The sequence below is a fragment of the Teleopsis dalmanni genome, chromosome 2, assembly GCF_002237135.1.
Source record: "Teleopsis dalmanni isolate 2A chromosome 2, ASM223713v2, whole genome shotgun sequence".
Classification (NCBI taxonomy): Eukaryota; Metazoa; Arthropoda; class Insecta; order Diptera; family Diopsidae; genus Teleopsis; species Teleopsis dalmanni.
In genome coordinates this window covers 224343721-224357039 of record NC_051847.1, presented here as the reverse complement: position 1 = coordinate 224357039, position 13319 = coordinate 224343721, and the positions used below count along the sequence as shown (strand labels likewise).

General features: G+C 27.2%; 2 protein-coding genes across 2 annotated transcripts; both read right to left on the bottom strand.

Annotated features, from left to right (window-relative positions):
• Positions 1-99: 99 nt before the first annotated feature.
• Positions 100-7346, bottom strand: LOC119685487. Its single transcript, XM_038099773.1, has 4 exons — positions 6854-7346; positions 2508-2615; positions 291-460; positions 100-233 (listed from the first exon to the last, which is right to left on the bottom strand). The coding sequence occupies exons 1-4, from the start codon at positions 7029-7031 to the stop codon at positions 147-149; spliced, it is 543 nt and encodes a 180-aa protein (XP_037955701.1). The 5' UTR covers positions 7032-7346; the 3' UTR covers positions 100-146.
• A 930-nt stretch (positions 7347-8276) lies between these two features.
• On the bottom strand, positions 8277-11602 carry LOC119681292 (exocyst complex component 5). The gene is made up of 7 exons (XM_038094440.1): positions 11404-11602; positions 10648-11343; positions 10301-10518; positions 9639-10232; positions 9367-9556; positions 8974-9291; positions 8277-8906 (listed from the first exon to the last, which is right to left on the bottom strand). The coding sequence occupies exons 1-7, from the start codon at positions 11434-11436 to the stop codon at positions 8808-8810; spliced, it is 2148 nt and encodes a 715-aa protein (XP_037950368.1). The 5' UTR covers positions 11437-11602; the 3' UTR covers positions 8277-8807.
• Positions 11603-13319: the final 1717 nt, after the last annotated feature.

The following is a 13319-nucleotide window of genomic DNA, read 5'->3' as shown; positions in this document are numbered from 1 at the left end:
AAAATTAGATTAATTAAAATTAGATTAATCCATTAATAATTGAAGAATATTAAAAGTCCATCTTTTTCATATTAATAATTAAACATTACGCAAAAATAATTATATTTAATACACATTTTTATTTGCTTTCATAATACTTTCACTTTTTAATTAATAACGACAACTGGAACTTTGAAACAAATTACATTATTGTTGTTAGCATCAGCTGCTTCCCATATCATAGAACCGCTAATCTGTAAATAGAAATTTTTAGAAATGCAATTTAAAAAATTCACTTAAAAAACTGCTACCGTTGGTAGTGTGTTGTTCACATTTATAGTGGCCCAATATGATTTTCCGTCATTGTTATTTTTCAAACATTCCAAATTTCCATCACAAGGATCAGGTGTTATTGATGCTTCAGTTCTTATGGCATTAAATACCCAGCGCACTTGATGTTTCAATAGAGTAGTGTTACTGCCTAAAATTTATATAGAAATATATTTTTTTATTAAATTTAATAATATTTTTAATGTCATCATTATTCATTAAAATTTGAGTTAAATCATATTTTGTTGCTAGACCTACGGGACGCAAGGTCTAGATATAAATTCAACAAATCTCTCTAGTCTAAAAAATGCTTTAAATAATTTTTAAAAATGCTTAGTGGCTACTTCTTAGAATTTACATTCTACAACGTCTCGTAATAAAGCATTGCCAGCTTATATGATATCTATATGGAAGTTTAGCACCATTTGATGTCGCTATAGATCAATATATCGTAGTTGCTATACAAAACTATTTTCAATAATGTATTTGCAATATATATGTAGTTCACTATTTAACATAATCTACTAAAAATTTTTTCGTCTACAAGACATCATTGTTATTGTTGTTAGTCTGTTTACTTTGTACATAGTAGCTGGTTAAGGTTTCCTTCTGCTTCTTAAAACCATCACCCTTCAATTCAACTTAGGTAGTGATATAAAAGAATTTTTATTATTATGGCATGTTCTGTAGAATAATTGATTATATAAATTTAGTCTATTCACAAAGAGTTTGTACAAAAGTTTCAATTTTGTCTATCTCGAGCGATATATCGCATTTCACCTATCGATTTATTCGTTTCCTTATTTATGGTTCTACGCAAAGAATAGCGTGGTCGTCCTCGGGTTGATTGCGGAATACAGGTAAGTGCAGCATGTGCTACGTCTTTTGTGCTTTTGTGTAACGTGTGTCCAATCAACCTATATTTTAGTTGTCTAATTTCTTTCTCGAGGGGCTCCTGCATAGTTACACTATTAAATGCAGTTAAATATGGCAGCAATGGCAAGCTGCAACATAATTATACTTCACAAATAAATGTTCCGGTACCTTTATATATTTTCAATGTTAAAAATCAAGAGAATAATTAAAATACCGCTTCAAATTGTGAATAACACAATAATATATCCACAACATTAGTTATATTCATGCTTAAAGTCGTAAACGTTTTGAACTCTATAATTAAAATAGTTTGAAAAAAATATGTACTAAAGCCGTAATGAATAATCACTAATATGGAATCGTAGGCATCTGAGATAAAAACCGATTAGATTATCGTTCGACTACTCGTCTCCATTGCATAAATCAGTTCATTTCAGTAAGATATATGAGCCAAGCACGTTTTTGACCTACCTCAACAAAATTATTTGATTAGAAAGAAATGAACACCAATAATTCGTAATTTATGATATAAATTATCACAAAAAATTTGTACACACAAGACTGGGATTTCCTCAAATTGTTTGGCTTTATTACACTCGTATTTTTATGCGCTCTCTGATATGACTGATATGACTGATATGACCGGTACCCTTACTTCGAAACTTAAACATTTTTTTATGTATTTTCTTAAATAAACTTATGACTATGCCAATTTTAAAACAATTTTGCTATTATTAACTGCTCATATGGAAAATAACTACCGTATTTATTGTCGAGCCAATGAGCGGCACGGCACAATAAATCAATTACCTCTACTTATCAATACGAATTGGCTATGAAGCTAAGTATTTTTGGAGAATGCAGATATCAGTCTCTTGTGGAATATTAGTATATGTGCGAGCAATAAATGGGGGGAATGAAGAGAAGTTGTAATCAAAATACTCATTTATATATAAAAATAATGTGAACTGATTTAATTCGCGTATGTTGAGTTAGAACAGATACTTTAGTGCGAAATTGAACTGCTTTGAAGGAATTCTCATGGAAGTCGCTAAGTCTGAATTTCGATATGGAATCAATTTCAATTGAGTTTCATTTAACGAAATATTACGTGTATTAGTGACTTCATTGCTTTTCACTGTTCACTGTTCACTGTTCGAAGTTGGCAGTGAAGTTTCAAATACACATACAAGCACTTTTTCTTCAGTTCTTCAGTTCTTTTTTCAATTATTATTTTTTTTTTTGAAACGGTACAAAATAGTTGTAAAACGATATATAGAATCAGGGTTATTGAAAAAGTCAATATACTCATAAAGTCTTACCTTCGTCATCAAATATAACATAGACTGTCGGTTTAGTACCTCTCTTCATTTGACAAGGTATTTCACTGCAACATGATATATCGAGATACAGTATATCGTACTGAGACCCTGAAAAGATTGAAATTTTTTAAAAACGGATTTTGTATTTCGCGATTAAGTTTAGATTTATATCACAAATATTACTATATATGATTCTTATATTGTTTTTATTTTTTTTTTTTTTTTTGCAATTAAAATTTGTATAGTTTAATAAAAAAAATTGAATATATACTTCTTATAACAAAAGTTGCATTAATTTTCTTTAAAAAAAAAATTTAAAGCAGCAAATAGACTATTTATTAAACTTCATCTAATGCATTAAGTTTTAGGAACATTCTGCAAACATAAGCATTCCAATATTGTATCTAGTAAGATTACGCTAACAAAAAAAAAGAACTATAATGAAAATTAATCAATAGATTAAATCGTAAAAGTGTTTCATATTAATATTATTTTTATTATTATTAGAAACGACAGTAGTATACCATGATACATAAGCTTTATTGTGGTATTCTTAAAGAAGGTCTTCTAAGCGAACTTGAATAATTTAGTACTATTGATAAACTGAACAATAAATCTTGATTCAAGACTTCAGACTTTAGTTGGTTTGCTGAAAGCCAAATAAAAATTTACTGGATCTTTCTTTTGATAATTACTGGATATGAGTAAATGAGATTAGAATATGCTTATTTCTTTATTTTACAAATCTGCAGGTAACAAACATCTTAATAAACTTATACAGCTTAGTTAATACACATTAAATGAACCATAATTAAATTGAACGCATTTTGATTGGTTAACAAAGGTCAGTAGGTATCTTATCGAGAAGTTTTGTTTTCAGATTATAAGATTAAGAGCTTTTGCCTCAACATATTTCCTCATTTGTTCTACCAATTGGATTCTAATATAGCATTTGACCAACTTCACTCATCCAATTATAGTTACCATCAAAATTTCATCGAAATTGGTTGGATGGTTTCTAAGTATGTATGGATATATATATATATGTATATTTATATTTATATATAAATAACTGCTATTATTAAAAATCGAAAATCTGTACAATATTAAAAATAATACTAAAAACTATGAGCAAAGGTTGATTGATATAAGAGCATTTTAAAATTGCAAAAATAACATTTACTGTACCAAAGTACTTCAAATTTCCATATGCCACGAGCAAAGCACATGAAATTTGTTACTCAGAAAAACAAGTAATAATTATAATCTTAAAACAATAAAAAGGTTCTTTACCAAATATTAAATACAAACTTCGAGATAAGTTAAAAAAATAACAAGATTGTTTGCATGAATTGGAAGAATCCTGAGTTTCCAAGCAATAATGTATGAACCAAATTATATATCCATTATATATTTCACTATATTATTTATTTTAATTATTTATGAAAATTTAAATGTCATGCATTAACTTAAATGTTCTAAATATATAGATTGAATATAGCTAAAACCCGTCCTGCATTCTAAAACTTCAATCATCCACATCCACAGTGTTCTTTTACTTTTTCCGAAAGAACTATTTAATAAATGAATATATATCATTTAAAAAATCGTAACTATATAAAAAGAATAATCTAACAAAACAAATACTTTTTAAAGAAGTTATGTGAATCACATAATGATGTAGCACTTAAAGAATTTCTTTTTCTGTCGATTCATCCATAAATAACTTCTGACGCTATTCGTATCTGTGTAATCAGTGCAATTTTCCAAAATAATTAATATTTTTAATTTACTGCCAACCATCTGACGCTGATACCATCAAATAAAAAAAAGAATTGAAGATTAACAAGCAGAGATAGAACTATTGGACAGCTTTTTTTATTATTGCTTTTGTTAATTTCACAAAATTTATTATATTTTTGGTTTTCACCTGTATTAATAATAAATATTAAAATCCCATGCAATTAATAACAATATTAAACTAACATATAGTACGTATCAAAAGTATAATCATTTGAGAACATAATACCATGCAATACATGGGGAAATCGGAAATTTTTGGTAATTTCTCGCAGTGTAGTTGCGCTATTTTTGCAACCTATTTTTAAAATCGTATTAAAGCTCAATAAATTTAATAATATTCGTACAATTGAATTTCAAGTTCAAAATAAAAGAAATTTTTGTTTTAAATAAATTCGTTACTCAAAATTTGATTCCATTCCAAATTTGATTGATTTATTAGCAAAATAATTGAAGTTGTTTGTATATACATGTACGTAACGTATGTGTTTTATATTTTGTAAAACATACAAAATATACATACATATGTGCATATTTTTGTAGCAGTTTAAGCTCAATGATCCCAAAAACAAATAGAAATATATTTAATTTTTTCTGATTTCATTCAAACGCTGAATGTTTATTAAAAAGTGAACGATTGTTATTTATTCAAGCGATTCTTAACTTTAATTTATAGTCAAGAGCTTATTATATTATTATATAAATTATTGTTATGTAAATAAGTGTATATCAAAATAATTGAGGATAAACTAATCGAGTTTCCGATTCTTGCATTGTCTTTATGACTGAACTTCTTGCTCTTCAAGAAGAACTCGAATCAATACTCTGACTAGACTTCTGATAACCAAGCTAATGCTGTCAATCGTTAGTTGCTATCAATCTATAAATCATATCACTCAACGTTTCTACATATTGTATATATAATTTTAGTAACAGCTACCACGAACTAGCAAATGAAAGAACTGCATCTTAAATTCTTAACAACAATGAGCAAGTTGGAGCTTCTACAGCGACTTATAAACCTATAGAAATATATGTATTTCTAATGTCATTAAATTAACCTAATAAAGTTAGCCAACATTTTCAGATGCTTTAGTAGGGGTCATCTGGTACCCAGTAATACTAATATTTAATAAACGAACTTTAAAGAAAAATTCGACTTTAGTGATATACTTATATCAATGTTTCTCTGATATTTTGATGCCTTTTTATATAATAAACTATATATTTCTCTATAGCCTTAAATTAGGTTTCTCTAAAGTAAATCACTAAAGCATTTTTTTAGTTCTTCTAGATTCGATCGAAGACGTGCACGGACTTTACAGAGACCTACCTTATTTAAGAAGGTATTTTGAAAACTAATTTAAAGTACATATGATAACGATTATTTCAAAGATAAAATCATTACATTTAGTGTAAAATCGTCCGAAATATTTCTGGTTGAAACCCCCAGATGGAAAGACAATTTCAAATGCAAAACGAGTAATCGGACCACTCTTGTGATCGATTTGTGTCATGCTGTATTACTTTGGGAAACGAGTACTTCTTTTTCAAAATTCAATATTTTTGATAAAATATTTACAGTGATTTATTGTTTATTTTATCATAATGAATTATGTTTAATCTTCTAACAATTAATGAATGATTGTAATATGTCAGAAAATTATTCGAAATATAAAATATAATAATCTACACACTTTTTACGTTAGAAACTACATGAGAGAATAATAATAAAATATTACAAATAGAAAATAGAAATAACACAATTTATAGGATAGCTACATCTAAATCTGGGTCAACCTATTTACGATTTTACTGAACTGTAAAATATCTGTCTACATTAGTACCCACTAGTAATGAGCACTCTTACATTCGACGGTTTTCTTATAAGGAAGCCACATTATATACTCAAACACCAATTTCACCCCATCTGATCTGTCCAAATTTACAAATAAGGTTTATTATTCTATAATTATATCGATTAACTAGATCAAGTAATATATATATATATTGTATATTAAATGTTCTTCAGTACAAACGTATATTCACAAATTTGCAAATTTAGGATAACTTTACATACAACGATAACAACAATAACAATTTTTTTATATAAAAAGTAAATGGAAGAGTTCCAATACTTATATAATAGATAAGCCTTGAAAAAAATGTAGAACTCAAAGATAAATACACGGTAGGCTATTGTAAACTATTAAATAAAAACAGTTTGTGAAAATTCTGCATCTTATTAATATATACAAGTTTCCTGATGATGACTTTAGACTAAAGTCGAAATATCGAAAAAATAAAAATTATTGCAAAATTAAAGTGTGATTTAGTTTTTCTTAATTTGTATTTATATTTTTAACAACAAGATAAGATCCTTTTTATGAGATCAGTTTTATAGTAATGTTATTATAAAATCTAATAAACCTGCAGGCTATTTACCTTATTATATTATATATAAACATATATCTATGCAAACTTTATTCTACTTTTTAGATTACTTCTATTTTATTTAAAAATTAATTTAAAAGGTAAGTACTTACCACAATCTTCAAATGGTAACGATTGTGTTCTTAAAAAACGTTTATACAACTCTCGAGAAGCCGAGGCTACTGAAGTGCTTTTATTATACGGTTTAGCACTGATCGATCCCTGCAAATCACTTATTAGACAGAACCACAGCACAAGTATTTTTAAAACATAAATACATTTACTACGCATTTTAACCTCGACTTAAAATTATTTCTCGTTCTGATTTATTATTATTAATAGAATAGACAAAAATACTTGATAGAAATGTATTTGGTTTAGTTGAAGATAAAAACCAATAGATTTTTTTAAAGACTTCCTTTAATACCAAAAGTTAAAAGCAAACTAATTGAAAAGGCACTCGAAAATTAAACGATCACTTCAGCATGTCTAACAATATCTATAATTGATATTGTTTTTAACATTCTCCTATTGCCAAAAATATAGTTAAGCTAATGCAATTCTTTGATTTTTTTTATTACGTTGTTTGAAGTGCGTAATATACAATTGTTTTGATAAGTACGGTAGCTGGTAGAGTCTCTTTGGCACACCAAGCCTATCATCTAATCGTCTTTTGATAGTGTAGAATGTTGAATTTTAAAAATATCACATTGATTAAATTCAATTATGATTTACAATGACTATTATTAATAATCCTATTAATTTAATATATATATATGTATAAATTTCAAACATACAAGTGACGTCATATGACACTAGGGGTATTGACCAAGCTTTAAAAATGTTCCCTTTTGAAAAACTTACGATATTATTTTTGATTTGAAAATAACAAAAGGGAACTTGTAATGAGAAATCTAAACTAAATAATTTGTTTTTCTTTTTTTTTTTTATTGTAAATATCGAATAATAGAAAGAACGTTCGGCGTGCAATATCGATACTTCTTGGTATTCTTTTAAAACATACATTTAAACATCTTGTATTCTTTTATTATTCTAATTAATATCGACAGAAGGAATTTTTTAGCCAAAAATTTTTAAAAATTTTACGAATACCTCTTGTATTTTTACAAGAATTAAAAATATAATTATTTTTATAAATTTTTAATGAAGAAGTTGTTTTTGCTAATATATAATTTATTACCTTCATTAAAAATGTTGCGTATGTGAACAAATTATGCATTAATCGCCTCAGTATTGTATGCTTAGAGTGTGTAAGTGGGTTAAAAAATCAATAAATAATTAATCAAATAAATTTAGTATTTAAGTACAGAAGTTTTCTTATTTACTCCAAATTTGTATACTTTTGTTATAATGTTTGCAATATGTATAAAAATATTTTAAATATTTCAATTAACTATTATATTATCAAGCATGAATATAATATGTATACAACAATTATTTTTTTAATATAACATATATAGAATTTAAATTAAATGTAATTAAAAATTATATAAGACTATTCAGACGTGCCAGAATTTTTCTTTCACATCATTTCAGTAATTTGAAATAAATATTTATCTTATAAAACTGTCATGATGTTTTAATAACGAATACACATATGTATAAATAATGTCTTTGTATTTATTTCGAATAAGGCTTCTCTTCAAGCTTCCTGTTCCTTCTAAATGGTGTTCGAAAAAATCATACCTGATGATTTTTTAGGTATTCGATAAAACATCAACAGATTGTTTTTATTTTAAAAAGTAAAAATATGGCTTGTATTTATAATCTTGCTTGTATTTAGCACTCTTACTTAATAACTTTTAAATATTTTTTAATTGCAATGATACATTTATTATTTTATCACTTTACCGATAACGAAGTTACAGAGCTACGTCTGAATACCCACCATGTATCTAACGTCACAACTTTTTACAAATAATCCTTATTCTACAGTATCTCAAAAATAAAGTTTAATTAATTTACTTTTATTTTTATATTTCTTTTGCCCTATTTGTCTATTAAATACTACTTTTAAAAATACTACTTTTGGAAATTTTTTATAATTTATTCCATAATGCCTTTCAAGTAACTTGTATTTTTAATAACTCGAAAATCTGCCCGCAGTTGTATAAATTGACGTACCACCGATTTATCCAAGCAGTTCTGAAATACAAATAAAATTTATTAATTGTAATTTTTACCGATTAATTAGTACTCTAAGCCAGCCTACCAGTGTTTCGCCGGTACACACTTCTTTCAAGTTTTTAGGCTTAACCAACAACAAATTACATAGCGCATGCAATATATCGAAAAGTTGTGTTATTAATGGACTTTCTAAATCTCGTATACATTTGCGATATTCATTAACATCACATATAGCACACATTGCGCCTGCGGTATTGAATTGCATTGTCTGTAAGTGATCATAGATGACACGGTGTAAACGTGCGCCAAATTCATTTAAAACGTTTTTCAGGTTTTCGCCATCAACACATTTTTTAATTTGTATAATAACTGATTGCAGATTTTGAACCACTTGTAGACAGGCCTTTTAACATTTTTGATAGGTTAAAACATAAAACATAAAACAATATATAATTTTTTTGCGTTTTTATTCACTCACTGTTGATGATATGGTGTCAACATCGCTTTCAGGCTTATAATCCGTTTTTTTCTGCTCGCTCTGTAAATAAACCTTAACCCAACCGATAACTGCATTTATTGAACGATCTAAGCCCTGATCGAGTTTTGATTCGATTTGTTCCATTAGAATGCGTTTTTTAAAAACATAATCAGAATATTTTGAAGTATTACTGAAAATGGATGAAAATGGAAATATTAATTATAAATAGTAGCAGTAAATAGACATAATTAATTTTTTAAATTGTTACTTACAGTACGCATGGTATTACGGATGTATGACACAATTTCTCTAATAAATGCACAATAATATTTGTTTTTTGCACAACATCAAAATAATACATCTGTGGAAAAGATTTTCCTTCGGCGATAGGAATTGCCTGCAAACCTAACTCTAAGGCATAATTAACATGCTCATGCATTAAAAAACGTAATAATATATCGTTTAACTTAATAACATTGCCAGCCAATTCTGCTTCACTTGACAGTAATCGACAGCGTTTAAATGAACCCTTGGCTTCTTGCAACATATTTATAGCTAATTCTTCAGAAAGGAACGTTTCGCCACCATAATCTTCAATCTGTGCTATGTTTATATTTGCGCGCGTGCCAATTAATGCCTGCATATCTCTTCTTAATTCTTGGAAGCGTTCTGTTTGTTTCTTTTGATGCTTTTTGCTTAAATAAAATTTCTCCAATTCAGTGGAACATTTAGCTGTAAGACATTTAGATTCAATTTCAGCATAGCCGGCAAGATGCTTTGTAAAAATCTGTTGCGTCAATTTATTAAGTAGATCATCGTCTATGGGAGACATATAAACCTGTAAGTCTGCCGATAATTTTAATGTGCTAAAATACATATCATAATTAAAATATTGCAATAAAAGTAAATAATAAATAGTAATATATGAATGTACCGCGAATAAAGTTCATACAAAGTACGTAAATACTTCTCCTCATCTTTTTTATCGTCCAACTTAGTAATGGAGTACTGATGTAATTTTAATTGATATATATTAAGTATGAATTTGGACATGACCTGTGTTGGATTTGCAAACACTTTTTTGATGATCTCGTAATGATGTTTGCACATAGGAACTATACCAATAAATATATCTTTACCTCCATATGGTGTCTACAAAAGTAAAAATTGTTATATATATATATATTTCTATATAAATAATTATAGATAGCAAAATTATTCTTAATAATATAATATAAGAATTATTTTTAATATAACATATGTTTAATATTCACCGCTTACCATTTGACTTTGTTCGATGTATGCATCGATACACTGTGTATATCCTTTAAATTGTGATAATATTTGTGCTAATTTTTTCATTTTTTCAATGTCTTCACTTTTCTGTGCTGAAGCAAATTCTTCGATCAACCTTCGCTCAACTTCATCATATTTCTTTTCTATTTTACGTTTTGAGTCCAAAAATTTTTCTGTTGGCAAATCTTGTGATATTGCATATAACTTTTGTATAACATCAGCTGCTTCATACAAGCGATTCGGATCATTGAATATGTCATTAACTATAGGTCCTGCGACTAAAAACTCAGACATATAGTTTAATAACTTTTGCGCTTCAACAGTACGACTACGTGGCGTATTTACATTTTCTAATTGCTCACCAAGGTGAATAATTTTTCCAGCTACTGAATTTATCTTTTCATCTAATTGTCCAAACCAGTCAATTGCAGTCTGATGTCGTTCTTGTAGTTTACTTATCTGTTTTGTGTGCGCTAATTGCTCCTGCTTCAATGAATCTTCCAAGCGTTCACACTTCGTTTGTTGTTTGTCTTGCAGTATTTTCAAGTCCTTAATAGTTTGTATGAAAGTATCACGCAAAGCATCTGGATTAAATTCATCTCCTCCTCCAGTGCCACTGTTTACTTCATTGTTGGTACGCCAAGTGAGCCGCTCAATAAATTCGGTTACTTCAAAAGGTTCCTTAAATTTTCAAAACGATTTGAATTAAATTTTTATTTAATTTTTAAATAAATTATCAACCTGTTCAAATTCTTCCATGTACTGAGATAACATTTTCTTTTAAATTTTATTCTTACACTTAAAAGAAAGGCGTAAACACAAAATTGACTTCTTGCATTGTAACAGCTGATCCTTACTTCTGACGTCATAACATTTGACAATTCAATTTCGCAGTTAATACCATGTAGGAAATGTTGTAATTACGTCTATTATAATTGCAATAACAATAAGTCTACCTGTATAGTTGTTATAAATATTTTTTTATATTAATTTAATATGTTATAAATACTTTGTATATTCATTTAATATTTAACAGTTTTAATTTTAGTTTTATCTACTGTCTAGTGTTTCCTTCAGTTTAAAAATTACAAAAGTTTTTTTTATATAGTAGGTGGATTGATTGAGGAATTTTATGACTGAACTATATTCAATTTTTGCCATATTATATAAAATTAACAAAGTGAACTATTGGAATTATTTGCAAAAAACTAACCAAACATCTGATAAAGTCAAAACTTTTACAGCTGTCTTTTAAAAGTTGCCAGATATACAAAATATAATTGATTTTGTTCTGGCGTTGCCACCTGTTGTGAAGTCAAGTAATTATCAATCCACCTAGTATTATCTGAACTGTTTGCAGGTCATATCATAAAACGTTGAATTATTATATATTATTTTCGTGTCAAGTATCACCATTTTTATAGTCAGAAATGCGATTGTTATTTCAAATTGCAACTAAATAAATAAAAATTTAACTCAAAATACCATTTTTTAATTTGCCTAAACCTCAATTTAGTTTATAATAAAATTTTGGATCTATCATTTATTCTATTTATTTTAAGTGTTTTAAAATTCCTGTGCCCCCATCAATTTCTAATCGCTTTAAATTAAAATATTTGAAATAGATTAGTTGTAATATAATGCATGGCAAGGTAACTGATTCATCGGACTAAAATGTATAATACATTGCACCTTTTAGTATCTTTCAAATATACATAAGTTATATGTATTTTATATTTTATGGATATATTTTGTGAAAATATGTTTGTCTAGTGAATTGTGGATAGTACACAATTCACTATACTATACTAAGTGTATGCATAAGTTTTTTCTGGTTTAACTAAGAGATGGTACCAGAAAAAACTACGCCGCGTATTAACTTAATACATACGTGACATTGAGCTGCAAACACACACAAATTAAGTCTACATTTTTGTGGCTTGCAATGGTAGACACTCTCCATCGATTAAGACATGCGAAACATGATTTCGCCAATTTAAAACTGGTGATTTCCATGTGAAGGACAGTGATCGCTAGGTAGGTCACAAAAGTGCGAAAACGAATTGAATTCAACTCAACAGCAATTTACAAAAGGTAAAACTGTGTCGCAAGAAACGTCCAGCACACGTTTACTACATTGAAAAAATAGAAAAACAGAATCTGGTAATTTACCTATATTATATATTTACATATCATTAGCTAAAAAAGGATACCACATTGGTTTTAAGTATCGGTCTGCATATGTATGTAATAAAAGGATCAATAATGAAATATTATATTAGATTAATACACATCTTATGCATCGGCAATATGTTTATTTTATTTATTTTTTGTTAAAAATATGTATTTCAATAAAAAGTTACAAGAATATTTTTATTTTCCTTTTTGTTTTTACAATGCATGCCACTTTTCACAATATTTCTCAAGTCTGCTTACATATTTATATAAATTTACCTTCTTTGAGTTTACTCAGTACTTATAATTACAATTTAATAATTAAAAATATACAATTGAATAGTTAATAAAAATATTTATATATATAACAACATATTAAGCAAAACATATTAAAATTAACCACAAACAATTTTCATAAGCAATTTTGATAAATCTAATAAATTTTATTAAAAAAAAAACATTTAAATTTCTTGTAATGATGT